This window comes from Strongylocentrotus purpuratus, unplaced genomic scaffold (genome assembly GCF_000002235.5).
Source record: "Strongylocentrotus purpuratus isolate Spur 01 unplaced genomic scaffold, Spur_5.0 spur5_scaffold_17, whole genome shotgun sequence".
NCBI classification, from domain to species: domain Eukaryota; kingdom Metazoa; phylum Echinodermata; class Echinoidea; order Camarodonta; family Strongylocentrotidae; genus Strongylocentrotus; species Strongylocentrotus purpuratus.
Window position 1 is genome coordinate 22,777,421 of NW_022145602.1, and position 21,595 is coordinate 22,799,015.

At 34.8% G+C, this 21,595-nt stretch overlaps 1 protein-coding gene across 1 annotated transcript in view; it reads left to right on the forward strand.

Moving 5' to 3' along the window:
* Positions 1-21,595, forward strand: part of LOC585401 (CUB and sushi domain-containing protein 3-like) — a 62,753-nt gene that overhangs the window by 15,864 nt on the left and 25,294 nt on the right. The window contains exons 5-9 of the mRNA XM_030988314.1: positions 2,837-3,025; positions 4,441-4,629; positions 7,086-7,277; positions 8,006-8,194; positions 8,834-9,022. Of these exons, the coding sequence (XP_030844174.1) occupies positions 2,837-3,025; positions 4,441-4,629; positions 7,086-7,277; positions 8,006-8,194; positions 8,834-9,022 (948 nt within the window). The remainder of the gene's footprint in view (positions 1-2,836; positions 3,026-4,440; positions 4,630-7,085; positions 7,278-8,005; positions 8,195-8,833; positions 9,023-21,595) is intronic.

A 21,595-nucleotide genomic window follows, 5' to 3' on the forward strand; every position in this document is an offset into this window, starting at 1 on the left:
ATAATGATTTTGATACTAATATGACCAATATTACTACTAAAAAAAATGATCATCAAGCATTAAGATAATAGGACAATAACATTTAATTCCAGTGCATGTAAGATCTAAACGGACTTGAAAATTAAGAAAATGCTTTATCTTTCGATGTTTGCCGTTCTATTAGTGACACCGGTGTACGATAAATTTATACTCAGAAGTGCACTTCATATACCACAAAGTACATACCATTATATAATAGAAGGAAAACAGTCACTTAATGATAACTAGATGTCAATCTACAGAGAATGATATACAATAAATTATGTTCATTAGCAGAAATGATTTCACACGACTTTTCTTTCCTGTGAACAATTTCTCATGTCACCTCCCTGAATACGTTATGATAATACTTATTATTCACAAGATAAAAGTTTCATTCTTCTTTCAGCAACAAATAAACATAACATTGTTTTCTTTTATAATCACTATTACTAGTTTAGAGGGGAGATCAATAAACAACATACACATAATAGACTTCAGTGAGGGTATTAGTAAGACTTTTACTCTTATACTGATCTTTAGGGAAAGTTTGGACTGTTTACAAGGTACCCAGAATTCGTTTTCAACGGCTGCCTGCCGTAGCAACACACACAGTTGACAAAAGACTTAACTCCGTTTCGTTGACGATCAGCCATGCATCAAGTCTTTTGTCTTCTTTGTGCATGGAGGATCGTCAACGAAACAGAGTTAAGCCTAAAATTATGGAAATGCAAGCAAGCATTACCAAAACACAGAACTTAGTTTTTCCTGGCTCATTTTCCCTCATTGAGGTGTCATATGAAAGGGGTGAAAATGAACTTTCCAGAAATGAATTTTCTCTCTGAAATGCAGATACCACCCGCCAATTAACTTTTTGTTACCCTCTCTTAAATTTTTTTTTATCACTCATGCGTAGGATGTGCTTAATATGAGTTGCATCAAATGAAAGAAGAGGATCTAAGCTTTACATATTTGTGTCAACAGCTTCGCATTTAATCATAAGTATGACGCCAAATTCAAATAATTGAGATTGTAAAATGGTTGATCATGCTTGGCGACAAACCAAACATACGACAGTGCAGAGTTGTCCTTAGAAATATCCCTTTTAAAAACATCTTCACAGCTGATGAGAACACCTATCTGATGTTTTCAGATGCTAGAAACCTGTTGAGGCGTTTTACTATACCAATTTAGAATGCTTGATATTATTTCATCTTGATATGGGCTTTATGACCTTAAAAACTGAAGAAAAAAAATGGAAGTACGCGTGGTTTATGGCATAGCGTGCAATTCCGTCAATTGTGACGTGACTAAAGAAGATGGAATAATTAATTCCAATTATTAACATAATCAATTAATAAACATGAAAAATGAGATCCGGCATGTAAAAGTCATTCAATTTAAAAATGAAGTTTTGTTTCGGCTCGTCCACGGATCTTATCAGTACACAGGTAGGGTAGAGGTCAAAATGGCAAAGGGAAGTTCTAAATAAATATCGCCAACGCCAAAATAAGGGCTAGGTGTAAAAATGTCAGAGGTAAAAATGTCAGACGTAAAAAGGTCAGAGGTAAAAATGTCAGAGGTAAAATGTCAGAGGAAAAAATGTACGAGGAAAAAATATCAGAGGTAAAAATGGAGGGAAAAATGTCAGAGATACAAACAAAATGTCAGGTAAAAAAAAATGTAGAGGTAAAAACTGGTGTCGTTATAATATCTTAGCACTATATCACACAAAATGTCGAGAAGTAAGCTACTGGGCTAGTCTACTATATTTTATAAATGACTGTGTATTTCACTTCGTACATGTCCTGAGGATAATACAATGTGGAAAGATAAATTTGAAACTTTTGTGATCAGGTTTGCAAATATTAATTAATATAATTTTTCGATATTTTAAATTGGTTGATGTTTTAATTTTTACTTGGTTTTGAGGAAAAAAGCCAGGTACATATAATTTTAAGATTGAATGAGATAAAACTTGGAATCAGTTATAAAGATCGCAGAGTAATGCCACAAATTCAGTGGTTAGACCCATCTTCATGTCCATCCCAGCAAAGACTGTTATAACAAGAAAACATTAAGAAAAAGACACGGATGCTTTGTCCGGTTTTTTCAGTGTTTCTTTTTCGTCAATCACCGCCTACATATTTATACACATATGTATATATTTATGACAGGCCACTTTATATCATAAACATTGACAACGACTAAAATCTATGAATAGATACGCTGCTTTGTTAGTATTGTGGTTTATAAAGAAGTAAACCATATGATGGCATTAAAAGGTATTATGTGAATCGGTATATGAAGCTTATGCCCCTGAAAGGAAAAGTTCGACTGGCTTTCGTCATATACGAATCCCAGATTAATGGTGATGATAATTGAGGAAGATATAAAACCTTAATATTAGATTCAAGGAAAAGTGCCCGTTGCTGTGCAAACTGTAATTATTCAAATTACAAACAGAGTTTAACAAACAACAATACAATTGCCCAAACTGCTATAATATACTAATCGTATGGGGCTCGGCACATTACTAAAGATCCGACTTATTATCAGGTAACATTTGGATGTGGGCTTATCATGGGAATGCAGGATCGATCAATAGTTGTGATTATAAGGTCTATGTCTAGAAGAAGCATTATATATAACAAGTTCAATTTAGGAGGTCAAGTAGGGTAAGACTTTGATCGCTGCGGTATTGGTCGTAAAACTGTTCGATATTCCTAGTTCAAACTGTAGATATTGATCATACCTTTCTCTGTCTAAACTACTAAAGAAATATTAAGAAACATACGTATTGCATTTCCATTCACAGCCCCTACACGATGCTCTAGTCCATATATCCCAAAGTATGCATCAGCTGTAAACGTTCGTTTGGTCTACAGCATCGGTGACAGTGTAACAATCACCTGTGACAGCGGAACAGACAGGTCGTTTACCCTTCAGTGCAACTCAGATGGGTTTTGGACGGGTAGTGTCCTTTCTTGCTCACCGCCGTTAGAAGGTTAGCTATATTTATTATTCATTAATTCATAGATCATTTTGTATTTATCTACCTAGCTACCAATGTTCAAAAACGTGTTAATAATACCAGAGGCCCAACGCACACACGTATATAATTAACTGTTCAATTGTTGTTGTTCGTGGTTGTGGTCAAAATAAAATAGCATCGAACCACTTTATTGTTTTATGTAATCACTAAATAACATCATGGACCTAGGTCCATGGTAACATTTCCTTTAATTTTCCCGTTTACGTCCAGAGATATACTCAAATGACATTTCAAGTAGATACTTTTGTTTTGTACTAACTATCATCTTTACTTGATTTTCTTTACAGCTCCAGAGAAGTGCAGTGCCCCTTACGTTCCAAAATAGGCATCCATTCAGGACTTGCGACTGAATTATGACTATGATGACACTATCACTGTGACATGTAACAGCAGCACTGCTCAGTTTACCCTTCGGTGTGACACGAAAGGTCGATGGAGCGGCCGGGATGTTTCTTGTCCCGTACCTACCACAGGTAAGACTTTTACAATTTTATTTTATTTGATTTGATTTGATTTGATTAATTGCTTTTGTCTGAAACTCCCCCTCCCCTATTTCGACTGGCTTTCGCAATATACCAACCCAAAATTCATGGTCATGATGGTAAAGGGGTAGGCAAACAAATGAAATTATGTAATCACTAAATAACATCATGGACCTAGGTCCAAGATAACATTTACTTTGATTCTCCCGTTTACGTCCAGAGATATACTCAAATGGCATTTCAAGTAGATACTTTTGTTTTGTACTAACTATCATCTTTACTTGATTTTCTTTACAGCTCCAGAGAAGTGCAGTGCCCCTTACATTCCAAGATATGCATCCATTCAGAACTTGCGACTGAATTATGACTATGATGACATTGTCACTGTGACATGTGACAACAGCACTGCTCAGTTTACCCTTCGGTGTGACACGAAAGGTCGATGGAGCGGCCGGGATGTTTCTTGTCCCGTACCTACCACAGGTAAGACTTTTAAAATTTGATTTGATTTGATTAATTGTTTTTGTCTGAAACTCCCCCTCCGCTATTTCGACTGGCTTTCGCAATAAACCAACCCAAAATTCATGGTTATGATGGTATAAGGGGTTAGCAAAAAAATGAAATTGCCAGTTACTGATCAAAAATTGTAAGAGTTTAAATTTCCAGCAGAGTTTGACCAACAACAATAGACATAGATGTTAATAGCTCAAGTTAGGAGGTCTAGTACGTAGGGTTAGAGATTGATTGCTGCGGTATAGGTCGTAAAACTGTTTGACATTTTTTATAATTGTAGCACGTACATATGGCATCTGTAGTTTAAATTGTAGATTTATTCCTTACTTTCTCTGTTTAAAATACAAATGTTAGTTGCATTTCCATTTATAGCCCCTACACGATGCACTAGTCCATATATCCCAAAGTATGCATCAGCTGCAAACGTTCGTTTGGCCTACAGCATCGGTGACAGTGTAACAATCACCTGTGACAGCAATACAGACAGGTCGTTTACCCTCCAGTGCAACTCAGATGGGTTTTGGACGGGTAGTGTCCTTTCTTGCTCACAGCCGATAGAAGGTTAGCTATACTCATTATTCATTTATTCATCAATCATTATTCATTTGTGTACCCACCTATCAATTGTCAAAAAAAATTGTAAATACTACAGAACATATAGCACCCCACTGCTCCTACGTGCATACGTGTATAATGAACTGCACAATTGTGGTTGGAATAACAATAATAATAATAATGATAATAATAATAATAATAATAATAATAATAATAATAATAATAATAATAATAATAATAATAGTAATAATGATAATAATAATAATAATAATAATAATAATAATAATAATAATAATAATAATAATAATAATAATGATAATAATAAAAATAACAATAATGATAATGATTTTGATACTAATATGACCAATATTACTACTAAAAAAAAAAAAGGATCATCAAGCATGAAGATGATAGGACAAATAACATTTAATTCCAGTGCATGTAAGATCTAAACGGACTTGAAAATTAAGAAAATGCTTTATCTTTCGATGTTTGCCATTTTATTAGTGACACCGGTGTACGATAAATTTATACTCAGAAGTGCACTTCATATACCACAAAGTACATATCATTATATAATAGAAGGAAAACAGTCACTTAGTGATATCTAGATGTCAATCTACAGAGAATGATATACAATAAATTATGTTTATTAGCAGAAATGATTTCACACGACTTTATTTCCTGTGAACGATTTCTCATGTAACCTCCCTAATACGTTAAGATAATACTTATTATCCACAAGATAAAAGTTTCATTCTTCTTTCAGCAACAATTGAACATAACATGATTTCCTTTTATTATCACTATTACTAGTATAGTTGGGAGATGAATAAACAACGTACACATAAAAGACTTCAGTGAGGGTGTTAGTAAGACTTTTACTCTTATACTGATCTTTAGGGAAAGTTTTGGACTGTTTACAAGGTACCCAGAATTCGTTTTCACTGGCTGCCTGCCGTAGCAACAAACAAAGATGTCAAAAGACTTAACTCCGTTTCGTTGACGATCAGCCATGCACCAAGTCTTTTGTCTTATTTGTGCATGTAGGATCGTTAACGAAACACAGTTAAGGCTTAAATTATGGAAATGCAAGCAAGCATTACCAAAAAACAGAACTTAGTTTTTCCTGGCTCATTTTCCCTCTTTAAGGTGTCACATGAAAGGGGTGAATATGAACTTTCCAGAAATGAATTTTCTCTCTGAAATGCAGATACCACCCGCCAATTAACTTTTTGTTACCCTCTCTTCAAATTGTTTTTAATCACTCATGCGTAGGATTTGCTTCATATGAGTTGCATCATATGAAAGAAGAGGATCTAAGCTTTACAAATTTGTGTCAACAGCTTTGCATTTAATCATAAGTATTTCGCCAAATTCAAATAATTGCAATTGTGAAATGGTTGATCATGCATAGCGACAAACAAAACATACGACAGTGCAGAGTTTTCCTTAGAAATATCCCTTTTAAAATAGCTTCACAGCTGATGAGAACACCTATCTAATGTGTTCAGATGCTAGGAACCTGTTGAGGCATTTTACTATACCAATTTTGAATGCTTGATATTATTTCATCTTGATATGGGCTTTATGACCTTAAAAAACTGGAGAAAAAAAGAATGGAAGTACGCGTGGTTTATGGCATAGTGTGCAATCCCATCAATTCTGACGTGACTAAAGAAAATGGAATAATTAATTCCGATTATTAACATAATCAATGAATGAACATGAAAAGTGAGATCCGGCATGTAAAAGTCATTCAATTTCAAAATGAAGTTTTGTTTCGGCTCGTCCGCGGGCCTTATCAGTACACAGGCAGGGTAGAGGTCAAAATGGCAAAGGGAAGTTCTAAATAAATATCGACAACGCCAAAATAAGGGCTCGGTGTTAAAATGTCAGAGGCAAAAATGTCAGAGGAAAAAATGTCAGAGGAAATAATGTTAGAAGTAAAAATGTCAGAGGATAAAATGTCAGAGGTAAAAATGTCGGAGGTAATAATGTCAGAGGTAAAAATGTCAGAGGAAAAATGCCCTGAATCGACTGCAACGGGTAAGATAATATTCAGATCCGTACCCGTTTTAGGATCACTTTGCTTCTATTAAGATTTGAATCTAACCAATGCATCAAAACCCCTAACACTCCGTCCTGTTTCGTTCTCTTCATAAATACATGTCCATAGTCCAGCTTAATACCCAAAAGAATCCTGAGCTGCCAAAACACTGTAAACTCGCAAAGCTAGTAAAGCTGATGAACACTAATTGCCAAATGGTATTTGGTAATGTGTTTGTTGTACTTCATTATGTGAGAAGCATTCGCAATTTGGTAAAAGTAAAACATATTGTTTTCGTTTAGTTTAGTTTACGCAATCCTCCACATTGATGTTTCAGACATAAAATAGTAATTGTAGGCATTTAGTACAGTTGTGAAGCAAGTAACTTATAATTTGTTTCCCTTAACTCTAGCTGTTCCGACGAACTGTAATGTTCCTCCAGTCCCGAGATACTCAACGCTCGAAACCCTTAGTCCGAACTATAACATTGGTGACAGGGTGACATTCCGATGTGACAATACCACCATTCAACCGTTTAGTCTTCTTTGTGAAACCACTGGGTTATGGAGTGGACCAATGCAGGCGTGCCCGCCACCCGTCTCAGGTATCTATGACATATGGGTATCCATTATTGCCACAGACGATAAAAATATATACGGGACTAAAAATAGAACAGTCAAGTTTGCTAGTTATCAAAATTTTGATCATTTTATATCATAAAATATAATATATGAATAGATACGCTGCTTTGTAAGTATTGAGGTTTATAAAAAAGTGAACCATATGATGGCATTAAAAGGTATTATGTGAATTGGTATATGAAGCTTATGCCCCTGAAAGGAAAAGTTCGACTGGCTTTCGTCATATACTACTCCTAGATTAATGGTGATGATAATGGAGGAAGATATTAAACCTTAATATTATATTCAAGGAAAAGTGCCCGTTACTGTGCAACCTGTAATTATTCAAATTACAAACAGAGTTTAACAAACAACAATACAATTGCCCAAACTGCTAGAATATACTTATCGTATGGAGCCCGGCACATTACTAAAGGTCCGACTTATTATCGGGTAACATTTGGATGTGGGCTTATCATGCGAATGTAGGATCAATCAATAGTTGTGATTATTAAGGCTATGTCTAGAAGAAGCATTATATATCAATAGTTCAAGTTAGGAGGTCAAGTAGGGTAAGACTTTGATCGCTGCGGTATTGGTCGTAAAACTGTTCGATATTCCTAGTTCAAACTGTAAATATTGATCATAACTTTCTCTGTCTAAACTACTAATGAAATATTAAGAAACATACGTATTGCATTTCCATTCACAGCCCCTACACGATGCACTAGTCCATATATCCCAAAGTATGCATCAGCTGTAAACGTTCGTTTGGTCTACAGCATCGGTGAGAGTGTAACAATCACCTGTGACAGCGGAACAGACAGGTCGTTTACCCTTCAGTGCAACTCAGATGGGTTTTGGACGGGTAGTGTCCTTTCTTGCTCACCGCCGTTAGAAGGTTAACTATATTTGTTATTCATTAATTCATAGATCATTTTGTATTTATCTACCTATTTACCAATGTTCAAAAACGTGTTAATAATACCAGAGGCCCAACGCACACACGTATATAATTAACTGTTTAATTGTTGTTGTTCGTGGTTGTGGTAAAAAAAATAGCATCGAACCACTTTATTGTGTTATGTAATCACTAAGTAACATCATCGTACCTACCCCATGTAAGACTTTTTAAATTTTAATTGATTTGATTAATTGCTTTTGTCTGAAACCCCCCCCCCCCCTATTTCGACTGGATTTCGCAATATACGAGCCCAAAATTCATGGCCATGATGTTTAAGGGGTTAGTAGAAAAAATAAAATTAGGTCTAGGGAAAATTGCCATTTACTGATCAAAAATTGTGAAAGTTTAAATTTCCAGCAGAGTTTGACCAACAACAATAGACATAGATGTTAATAGCTCAAGTTAGGAGGTCTAGTACGTAGGGTTAGAGATTGATTGCTGCGGTATAGGTCGTAAAACTGTTTGACATTATTTATAATTGTAGCACGTACATATGGTATCTGTAGTTTAAATTGTAGATTTAATCCTTACTTTCTCTGTTTAAAATACTAATGTTAGTTGCATTTTCATTTACAGCCCCTACACGATGCACTAGTCCATATATCACAAAGTATGCATCAGCTGTAAACGTTCGTTTGGCCTACAGCATCGGTGAGAGTGTAACAATCACCTGTGACAGCAATACAGACAGGTCTTTTACCCTTCAGTGTAAATCAGATGGGTTTTGGACGGGTAGTGTCCTTTCTTGCTCACAGCCGATAGAAGGTTAGCTTTACTCATTATTCATGAATTCATCAATCATTATTCATTTATTAATCAATCATTATTCATTTGTGTACCCACCTATCAATTGTCAAAAAAATTGTAAATACTACAGAACATATAGCACCCCACTGCTCCTACGTGCATACGTGTATAATGAACTGCACAATTGTTGTTGGAATAACAATAATAATAATAATAATAATAATAATAATAATACTAATAATAATAATAATAATAATAATAATAATAATAATAATAATAATAATAATAGTAATAATGATAATTATAATAATAATAATAACAATAATGATAATGATTTTGATACTAACATGACCTATATTACTACCGACTAAAAAATAAAGAAAAATGATCATCAAGCATTAAGATGATAGGACAAATAACATTAAATTCCAGGGCATGTAAGATCTGAACGGACTTGAAAATAAAGAAAATGCTTTATCTTTCGATGTTTGCCGTTCTATTAGTGACACCAGTGTACGATAATTTTAAACTCAGAAGTGCACTTCATATACCACAAAGTACATATCATTATATAATAGAAGGAAAACTGTCACTTAGTGATATCTAGATGTCAATCTACAGAGAATGATATACAATAAATTACGTTCATTAGCAGAAATGATTTCACACGACTTTTATTTTCTGTGAACAATTTCTCATGTCACCTCCCTGAATACGTTAAGATAATACTTATTATCCACAAGATAAAAGTTTCATTCTTTTTTCAGCAACAATTGAACATAACATAGTTTCCTTTTATTATCACTATTACTAGTATAGTGGGGAGATGAATAAACAACGTACACATAATAGACTTCAGTGAGGGTTTTAGTAAGACTTTTACTCTTATTTTGATCTTTAGGGAAAGTTTGGACTGTTTACAAGGTACCCAGAATTTGTTTTCACTGGCTGCCTGCCGTAGCAACAAACAAAGTTGACAAAAGACTTAACTCCGTTTCATTGACGATCAGCCATGCATCAAGTCTTTTGTCTTATTTGTGCATGGAGGATCATCAACGAAACAGAGTTAAGCCTTAAATTATGGAAATGCAAGCAAGCATTACCAAAAAACAGAACTTAGTTTTTCCTTGGCTCATTTTCCCTAATTGAGGTGTCATATGAAAGGGGTGAAAATGCCAGAAATGAATTTTCTCTCTGAAATGCAGATACCACCCGCCAATTAACTTGTTGTTACCCTCTCTTCAAATTGTTTTTAACCACTCATGCGAAGGATTAGCCCGAAAACTTCAGTCTCTCTAGTCGTCGGTTGTTCCACTGAGACTACGTCTGGTTCCACTAGACCTCCGATTATAGAGACTGAAGTATGGCCTATCGGGACTTTACGGGACTGTACGGAACAAATGGTTCGGTTCGACTGGACCGCGATGAATGACATATGCAACGAGATTTTCACTCTTTACATTCTCATAACTGCTGCAATTATAATAAAAATTAAAAATAACATATATATAGCTTATTTGACTGACGATAGCTTGCTCATTTAGATCCTAAATTAATGATTAATCCGAGAAAGTCTTGTCGTCAACATTATCCGTCTTGGTTTTAGTTGATGAATATTCATTTTTTTTTCTTTTCGAACGTCCAATAGCTACCGTAGCTACGTACGAGTCAGCCCGGCTTGACCAACGAACTCCCACGAAACGAGTGCTCTGATTGGCCATTGGGCTATGTTTTGGTAGGTTGACCCGGAAATATTTTGGCCGCCGGGTCATATAGCCCTATGTTCGAGTGCATGAACGTACTGTTTCAGTTCTGAGATACAAATTGGATAATTCATATAAGTAAGTCCGTAAATTATACATTTAATATTAAGTTATCAAATTTTGATAACTGCAATTAGGACAAATGACATACCGACCTATGTTACATCTGATTTAGAAATCAGAAAATTAGATCTAAATAAAGAGAAAATGTTTTGAACGAAAAGATGTACATTGTTGGCTCTAGCTACCCCCACGGTCTGGGTTACCATCTGTATTGGGGAATGTCAACAAATGTCAGTTTTATTAAAGAAATGGCCAAATCAGATGGTTATTTCTGTCTAGCGTAGGATTTGCTTCATATGAGTTGCATCAAATGAAAGAAGAGGATCTAAGCTTTACAAATTCGTGTCGACAGCTTCGCATTTAATCATAAGTATGTCGCAAAATTCAAATAATTGCAATTGTGAAATGGTTGATCATGCATGGCGACAAACAAAACATACGACAGTGCAGAGTTGTCCTTAGAAATATCCCTTTTAAAACAGCTTCACAGCTGATGAGAACACCTATCTGATGTTTTCAGATGCTAGAAACCTGTTGAGGCGTTTTACTATACCAATTTAGAATGCTTGATATTATTTCATCTTGATATGGGCTTTATGACCTTAAAAACTGGAGAAAACAAATATGGCTTAGTGTGCAATTCCGTCAATTGTGACGTGACTAAAGAAGATGGAATAATTAATTCCAATTATAAACATAATCAATGAATGAACATGAAAAATGAGATCCGGCATGTAAAAGTCATTCAATTTCAAAATGAAGTTTTGTTTCGGGTCGTCCGCGGACCTTATCAGTACACAGGCAGGGTAGAGGTCAAAATGGCAAAGGGAAGTTCTAAGTAAATATCGACAACGCAAAAATAAGACCGACATTAAATGTTGCGTTGATCTACTGAGTGTTGTTTACCTGCTAGCACCCCCCCCCCCCCACCTCTCTCTCTCTCTCTCTACTTCTCTCTCTCTCAATCTGGTGAAACCACCTATACCATAACGACATTTAACTTTTGAGTTCTTTAAATTGAAGAACAAATAATATTCAATATGCATATGTATGTGTAACAACGTAAAATATGGAACTCCTTTTACTCACATTAGCATAACGTCGGTGGGGTGACAAAACCTGGTATCTCAAAAATCATTAATTCTCAGGAGAGCGAAAAAACTGTCCTGTCTCAACAAACTAAGTGCTGAGACATCGTCCTTTCTTTTTAAAACTGGAATATTTATACAAATTGTAATGATATTGTTGAAATACAGTAAAATAATAGTTGTTATATTTGAAAGTGAGTTACGAGGTTTTTGCTTCTATCTACATTGAGATACGAGTTTTTAGTTTTTATTCAAATTGAGATACGAGTTCTTACTTTCAACTCTGATTGAGTTACGATGATTTGGTTGAATAAGTTACGAGGATTTGAATACACTAACTTCGGTACTGTTAGGCCGTGTGTGAGTTACGAGGTAAATGAATTACATATCTTAAGTTACGAGGTTTTGTAAGTGCAGCTTCAAAGGGGGTTAAAGTTACGAGGTTTAGTTTAAAGGGTGTTTGTGTGGAATTTGTGAAAAACCGAGACAGGAGGCGTTCCATGTATTTATAAGGTGGTGTCGTAGGCCATTAGGTACAAAATTAAGTAAAACTAGAATTTAATTCGTCACGAAGACGAATAAGGTGGTCTTTCTAAGTCTTATGATAGATTTGAGAATGGGAGAAGTTATATAGACATGTAAACAATGATGATCATGATGAACATGGTGATGATTATGATAGTAAAGGTGATGATGATGATGATGATGATAATGATAATGTTATATGATGATAAAAACGGTAATGTTAATGATGATGATAATGATCATGATCATGATGATGTTGATGATGATCATCTTCAGACCATGATGATGATGATGATGGTGACATTGATGATGATGATGATGATGATATTGATGATGATGATGACGATGATAAGTATGAGCATGATCCTGACATCTGATTGAAAAAATGAGGAAATATTTAGATAGCATATAGTCTCAGCTACAACATACTAAGATTTGGTTGAAAACTGTTTTGAATAACAACCGAGACACTGGTCAAAACACATTGTCATGCAGATTCATGTTTTGAAAAAAGTGACCTCCCATAGATATAACACGCAAATATGACAAATTATGCATTGTCGCCTTTTATCGAATATTTCAGTATAATGACGTCATCTAAATAAAAAATAAATACTCTTAGAGTACAATATGCTCTGTATCTATTTTCATCTATTTTGAGTTTTCCTCACTGGGCTTTGAACATCTCCCGTCGACATTAATATGAAATACATTAATGAGGAGCATGATCGTTTAATAAGTAAGGATGGATGACTGGATTTTAGTCTTTTAGTCAACTAAAACATTTTAATATCGTCTTAAGAAAGGGAAAGCAAGATATATATTTCACTTACAGTCTAACAAGTTTGTCACGTGTGATTTTCTGTCTTGTAACAAATGAAAATCGCATTCTCTTTAAAGACAAATTATAATAACAAATGATATGAAGAAAATTTAAATTTAATGCGCTCTAAACATTTAAATAGTGCGTTAAAGTGTTAATATCAAATTTCGCTGAACTTGTAGAAGATTATTTTGACTGGGGCAGCACGGTCAGTATGACGTTAGTGTACGATTGCACTTACGGATTTACTTATCACCAAATGTGCACGTTTACTCCAACGTCACAACAATACCAAACATACGTTGGATGCCACAAACCAGGTGAGGCTTTTGAACAGACTGCTTATCACGGTCTTTTGTAGGGCATGATAGGAAGTACCGTAGAGATTAACTAATCAATCAAAATAAGTTTCCGACGATACTAGACAAATCTATAAATATTTGCAGTCCTCATATTTCGTTAATTACATTGTCAATACATTTGTGTCTGGAATCTCGGGGACCTAATCTAATACTAGCATAGGACAGCGACTTTTTATTCTAAATAAACAACATAAAATTTAATTAAATCTCGATTGAAGAGGTGTTCATCGGTAATGTTTCCTGACTGTTGAAAAGGGATAAAACAAACCTCTTGGTCGCCTTGTTTCCTCGGTATAGCTTTCTGTAATTTGTGTGTAGCCAACTCTGTATACACCACTTTGCGCAGGCTAATAACTCCGTTAATGACAATTTACAGACGGGAAAAGCAAGATGGGACTTTAGACGGCCTGTTATCGCTGAAAGGGTGATGCTCGATTGCGACCGAACATGGTTAAGGCGAATGTTCGGCAGTCAGGAGACGTAGTAGATCAACGCCCGACATTATTACGCATATGGAAAAGTGGTGTCTTTTGGCGAGTCTCGAACGCATGCTCGCGCGCATGTATCATAAACAATGGGCACAGGCTTCAAAAACCGTTCTTTTGTCAAAGATATTCGTGTAACCATGCAATGCTGCAAAATACAAGGCTGGCGCGCACGGTATTCTACTGTCTCTATATTTTTGTCTTGTATTTTCCAGAATATGAGAAAATAATTTTAAGTATTTGCGTCGGAATAGGCCTCGAAAGAAAGAATTTGACCCCAACCCTTCCATAGCAATGCACGTACTCGCACGATTCGAAACAGGAAGCATACTCGATAACCCTGTGTTTGGGACTCTGTATCCCAGCAACAGATTACCCTACTCATACAGCGCTTTTACTTTCCAGTGCGGAATTTATCCCTCTCTGTCATATATCAAAATCAAAAGCTGAATGGTTTAGAAAATGCGTCTGAATCCTTGAAAAAGTAAGAATATTAATCTTTTCTATCCAATCACATTTGGCGACACTGCGAGCTCATTAGCATAGAGAGTTTTTGCGTCATATCACGCCATGATTCGCCTTTGCGTGGATGTGTGTGTAGGGTCATGAATTATTCATGAGACGAACCTGTGCGCGCTGAGCAAAGAAAGACACGCACACATCCACTTTAGTGGAATTTCGGCCTGAAACTCTTCCATATGCGGGCAGCAATCTCATGGTGCGGGGGGATCCCTGGCGTTAACACACATAATAAAACTGGCTATTTTAGTAATTATTAGCAAATGTATTCGTTTGTATACAATTTTTTTTAATGATTTATGTCTTAAACTTTGTGGGTTTTTTTTTTTGGTCATCTTAAACAAAAATGTTTTCTGTGCTTGGAAACTAACTGTATATGTGACTATGCTACAACGACCCAGATTTCATCACAAAGGTCGTAATCACTAAATTAAAACGGAGATAATCGGCAAGATGCATATTAAACCTTCAGTCTGAGTCACACAGCGCATTAATCGCCGATTTATAACACTAAAAAGGAGAAACAAACATAGGAGAATGGCATCGGGTTGTTCCATGTTGTCAATGCCCTAATGATGTCAATGCTAGAACATCGCAAGATACCTTGATACAAGTAGATTTAAGATATAGACCAGTTTCGACTCTCAGAACCAGCCTTATATGAAGCTTTAATGCTATACACTTCGTGTGAATTTTTGTCAATATAATCAAATGAATTGGATTGGACTCCGTCACTTTGCAGAAAAGTAAAATATTAAAGGAAAAACTTTGATTGAGCGGCAATAAAAATGGTATTTCATAGTGTTGTTTGAAATCGGGAGCTCAACTGGTAGTCGAAAATGAATGTGTGGTTAGCATTATGCATGGAATATGTATCGGTATTATCTCTTGGACATCTATCGTCAGCTAACATTATGAAATCTCAAGTGGTGAGATAATTTTGTACATAACAGTTTGATCACTTAAACCTGGTTGAGAGATTGCGATTACGTAGTTTTACCATCGAAGCTGTGGCACGTTTTCTTTATATACAACCAAATACCAATTATTTGTCGGATGCCACAAACCAGGTAAGATGGTCGAGGAAAAAAACAAAACAAAACAAAAACACCATGAGCACAAACGTTCTTTTTGTGAAATCAAATTTTCTTTTCTAAAGGTGTTGAAGTTCTTACATTTAAAACTGTCAATACTTGCCAAATCAATGTATAAACATTTACTGCTTTGTAAAACCATTGAGTTATCACGAAGATCATGTGATACAACTTCAATTATGTTAATCGTATCTGGATGAGACAAAAATATAAGGTCGACATAAGGCGTCGATTAAATCTATGCCCGCAGGTATCTTTTTTTCTAAGGAACTGGCGTCTTTGGGCCAACTTATTTTAATTGGGTAAGTTATTTGCGAGCTAGTGAAACGAGCACTCGGCTCACAAAATAAACGAGAAACCGCATAAAAAATAAATCTACTAATATTTAATGAAAGCATTTCTTGTCATTTTTGTGATTAATTTCATTTCAAGAAATGTTATGTTTTTTGGAGAAATAAACCCTATAATTTCCTTTTAAAAATTAACTGACTCGTCTAATCGATCAATTGCAAATTGATAAAAATTAACGCATCGTCTAGTTAATAATATATTATTTTGGGGGGCCTAAAAGATCGTAAAACCAAATGTGTAGTCACGTTCGAAGTGTCATCAGCATATCAAAATTTCACTCAAAATGATGCATGTCGAAAAAAAAATGATTTTAGGACATTTTAAAGATTCAAGAAGTGCTAAAAAGGAAACGAAACTGCAATTGCTTAACAAATCTTGATTGTCAATCATATTTGTATAAACTCTTGTAGCCGTATAATGGTGGAGGCTTTGGAAGCACAAAATTTACTCCGCCATTCCCTCTTTGAAGTGGAACCCCACCGCTTAGGGTGGAATCTAGGCTTATGTAAGAGCATTGCTATACTAATTTTCCTATGTCTCTGAATCTTTTTCTTTTCTGTTTAGAGAACTTGTTTTCTTAGAGAAAAAACAAGGATATGTCCATGCGTTTGAAATAAAAGAATCAATAGATAATTTTACTAATATGCAACGATGACACATATGATATGTTTCCATTTAGGACATGTACATATTGCCACACCTAACTTAGTGGGTTTGGCGCAATGTATTCGAATTTGTGTTGGGCTAATGCACCACAGACATACACCACGTTAATAATAGTTGGAAAAGAATCTTTCCTAAGTAATTCGTCTTTAATATTTTCAAGAGAAACGAATGAAAAATCAGAAATGAGAATAAACGAAAATAAACGAACCTGTGCTATGAATATGATAGTTATTTACTTTATTTTAGCTGACTGTTAAGAAAGCATGCGTATGCTCATCGGTCAGCTACTTTGATTTGAGTCCTATCCGAGGGAATTGGTAAATTGAGTAATGCCTTACCAAAGGACACTATAACATTTACTTGATTTCGACCCGGGATACCGGACCCGCTCCACACTCCCACTAAGCCAACGTAACTATAAGTTTAATGATAAGTGAAAAAAATAAATAAATATATACAAACAAAGGAAAAGAAGAAGGCACAAGGAAACTCGCTTCACACACGTAAAGGCATTTAAAAGTTTTAAAAAACTGCATATTATTTATAAGTATGCGGATAACACGAACATTGTCAACGTCTGTCAGCAGCTTGGTTTCGGGACGCTATTTTGGTAGAATGTCTTTGCATATAGCAGCTCGTACAGTATGCCGTGGGTGTACAGCTACACTTTGACGTTTCGCACCATCGAAGCTTCACGTTTTCTACAGTGTATACCAAATATCAATATTCGTCTCTATCACACACCAGATAAGGCGTTTGATTATTACCTCTGTAAATTCAACAAATAAACGGCTTAAAATTTCATTATGTTTGACGGTAATTCAATTGAATTAAATGAGCCGAGTTGAAATAGCAAAGGGGAAGGGACAACTGGACGTGTGAGTGTGAGTGCATTTATTAACCCACCGTTATCTTTGTTAGAGGCGGGGTGCTCAGTCTTAATACTGCATGCTCATTATTACCTTAACTATCATCATTTAACCATCATCATTACACTACAAATTTTACTCTTCATTATTAAGATAGCTGTATATATATCGAACTCCGCTGAAAGCTAAAGTAAAGATTTTCTCTATCCGCCCCCCACCCATACTTTTGTTAAAATATATATTTATATATATGAAGAAACAATGTCCCCAATTAAAAACGTTTCTCATTGAAACCTTTTTAAAACTTAACCTTTAACCTGACTCTGGAAAAGAAGATCCTTGGCTTTGTTTATCCTGATTATGTTATGCAATGTTTTATTTGATTATCTCTCTCTCTCTCTCTCTCTCTCTCTCTGTATATCTTTGATAATCATTCTTTATATGTATATGTTCCTTGTGTATTTGAACAACTCCCCCCCCCCCCTCTCGTCATTCGGAGCAGGGATCTTCTTTTTCTAACCGCAATGTAAGGGGGAAACAAAGTGGGGGGGGGGCTTTTAAGTTGAGCGCTAGTTTTCTAGTCACCTTTTGGGCGTGTCTTGGGGAGGCGTTCATACCCCTTTTTTGTATTGGTAACAAAAATCACGATTTATGTCGAATATTAACAATAAATCAAAATCTCACTGTATAAGAAGCTGCCTATTATGAATGCATGCACTCCACCAATGCTACTCGCTTTATACATTGTCACACACACACCAAGCATACGTCGGATTCTACAAACAAGGTGAGACGGTTATAATTAGACAAATACAAGGGCACAGATAACAACCGTAGAAACTTTGTCATGCGCATAACTTTGTTTGGATTATGACCAGTCACTGATAAAAGGCATCGTTAAACGTTGTTAAATATGAGATGTATGGCCCTACGTGTTATCATTGTCTGTGATATGGTGTAATATTGGATCATGAAGTGTCTCAAAAACGTAAGAGTATTTGAGTGACCGGTTTACCATACGACTTTACCTCAATTGACTGTAGTGTTATAGAAACCATTAGGAAAACGTAAAATTGGATTTCGATTTCCAATCATAAATATCTTGATAATCAGACAGGCGATCGGCTTGTAAAAGTTGTGGGATTCCTGACTAATCTAAAGGTTTATAATTATTATCGAACCATGAGCTAAATTCAGGATTTGGTTTTTGAAGCTGAGGCAATGTTATATCAAGCCACTTTCAAGGCATCGTTTAACAATGTTAAATCTGAGATGTACGGTCCTACGCAACATCAGTGTCTGTTATATGGTATAGTATTGAAGCCCTAAACAAATCGAGCTTCAAAATGATCGAGAAATGCCTCAAAAAAGTAAAAATCTTTGAGTGACCAGTTTTAACATACTCATTTTCCCCAACAGACTGTAGTATTATAAAAACCGTTAGGAAAACGCAAAATTTGATAATCAGACAGGCGATCGGTTTGCAAAAGTCGTGAGATTCCTGACTAATCAAAAAGTTTATAATTATTATCGCATCATGAGCTTAATTCAGGATTTTGTTTCAGAATCTAATTGCGTGAAGGTGGCTGCCTGACTCAATCGCAGCGCGCATAATTATTTTTTCACAAGCTGCACGATTATTTCATACGATGAAATTATTCATGATTACTAAACATTTCTTAAAACATTTCTTTAAAAAAAATACTTTCCAATGTTAACGAGAGGAAGCATGTTGAGCATATCTCACTCTTCTTGTGTTACTCTATCCACCATTCCTTCTTTTTCTTTCTTACAGCGCATAGAGACATATTGTGATATGCGCTATATAAGTACGGTATATTATTATTATTATTAATATTACATGGTCCTAAAACAATTTCAATAATACAGCATTGTGGACTGACACTGATAAATAACCAAGAAAGACAAAAGGGTGATTTTAGCTTCATTCAACACTTAACTATCCGACATACATTTTGAAGGCAATGTACTTATTAGTATTTTATTGGAGAAGCTTAATATTTCCTTATTCATATTACTGATTCAATTATAGTTATATTATTATATTTTCATAGATGTGGGTGTATTGATTTTTTAACGCTTGTTCCTCATGTCATAATCAAGTAGGCTTAATATTTCCTTATTCAAATTACAAAAATTCCAACATTCAACTTAGTTTCGTTCTAATTGCAGTGCATTTGTGTATACTCATATCCCCCCCCCCCCCCCTCCCATTAATAAAGGATGAAAATTATATTAATAATAATAATAATAATAAACCTAGTATACAAATAAGCCAGGGCTGATAATAACCCTACTCTTAATAAATAGTATGATTTGTATATATAATTTATGCGAAACTAAGAATTCTTTATAATTGTTTTTGACGATTATTTGATATCAAATTGTTTGTAAGGTTCATAAAGTGTTAAAAGAACCGATATTTCCCGAACATATAAAATAAACAGGAAATATGATGTTTATAATATTATGAATGGACTTAACAGTATAATCGTTTAAAGGAGAGGAGGTGTGAAGGAAGTGTTCATGTTATTATATCGCTGTATAAAGAAGAATTACACAATAAACAGTATTATAAACAGAAATCGTACATGAATTGCTTGCACCTCCCGAAATTACCACTCTTTATTATTGTATTACCTCATTTATTTCTTACCCAGAAGACAGGGAATACAATTTAATCAGACAAAAAATGTATAGTACTAGTCCATTGTCTTTATATTTTCAATGATTGAGATTAGTTTTCATTTTGTTTTCTCCTTTCTTAATAATTATTTTGTTAATGCAATTTGACGATTATTAGTTATCAAATGCTGTCGAATTGCTGATTTCTGCTGGTAGGTATTTGGTTTTCCGTCTTTTAAACAAGCCTGTATGATCGGTTGAATCTGCGGAATTGTTTGGGTTCGAGGCTCTTAAGTGTAAAGACAGTGATCCTATTTTATTAGACTAAAGCCTACATAAGCAAATATAGATTCTATATCGTTGTTGTATGTCGGTTCTACTTAAATATCCACCAACGCTGGACAAAAAGTCTTGACAATATATTTCGTTATGCTCCTGTAAATCAAACACTAGAATTACTTCCTACCACAAATCTTAACTTTACCAATAGGATATACATGTTGGAATGTTTACGTTTCTTTAAGGCAAAATGTATATAAGATATCTGCGTGCATCTAACGCAAACTTTAAAAAGGTTGTATTTTGTATAAAGCGTGTCATGCAGCAAGTTTCATTGGAAATTGTGTATTTTCGCACTTAGAGTTGTATAAAAGGGTCTTAAAAAGATTTTTACTTTTTCTTTCTTTTTGTATTCAAATCTAGATAATTACCCAAGTAATTTATCCTCAATTAAATTACTCTTTTCCCAAATTGATAAGAAGAAGAAAAAAATATCCTTTTGATGTCTAGTAGAAATTCCCTTTTTTGGAGTCTTGGCATAGCAAAGATAAATTAAAATATCTTAATCATATCAGTTGATTCTAATACCAAGACTACATGATTAGACTTGCTAATATTTTTGTAATATAAATTTTCAATACCAACCAATTAAAAGTGATGCTTACAAAGAAAATGTGAGTAAGATATGTTCCCTACACTTACTGATGTATGCATAGTTTTTAGAACTGTCAATATATTGCCAAACCATTAAACTATTCATTGTATTGTGGTGCATTAAATACCAGATGTTGCACATCCATATAACGAGTGAATATAAATATCTTCCATCCGTCGATTAACACATATAATAAAAACAAACTATCTAGCCAATGTTTGCCTCCTCACTGAATAACCGTTTTATCCACATCACTCCCTGAGCCTTTGCGAACAGTTAAAGCCTTTCAAAGTACCCTCCTTATAGTCCTGAAACATAATCGTTATTTTCATCCAATCCTTTCCTCTCTAAATAAAATCGAATAAAACGTATCCACTTCGGGAAAGGCCCACTCCGATACGGT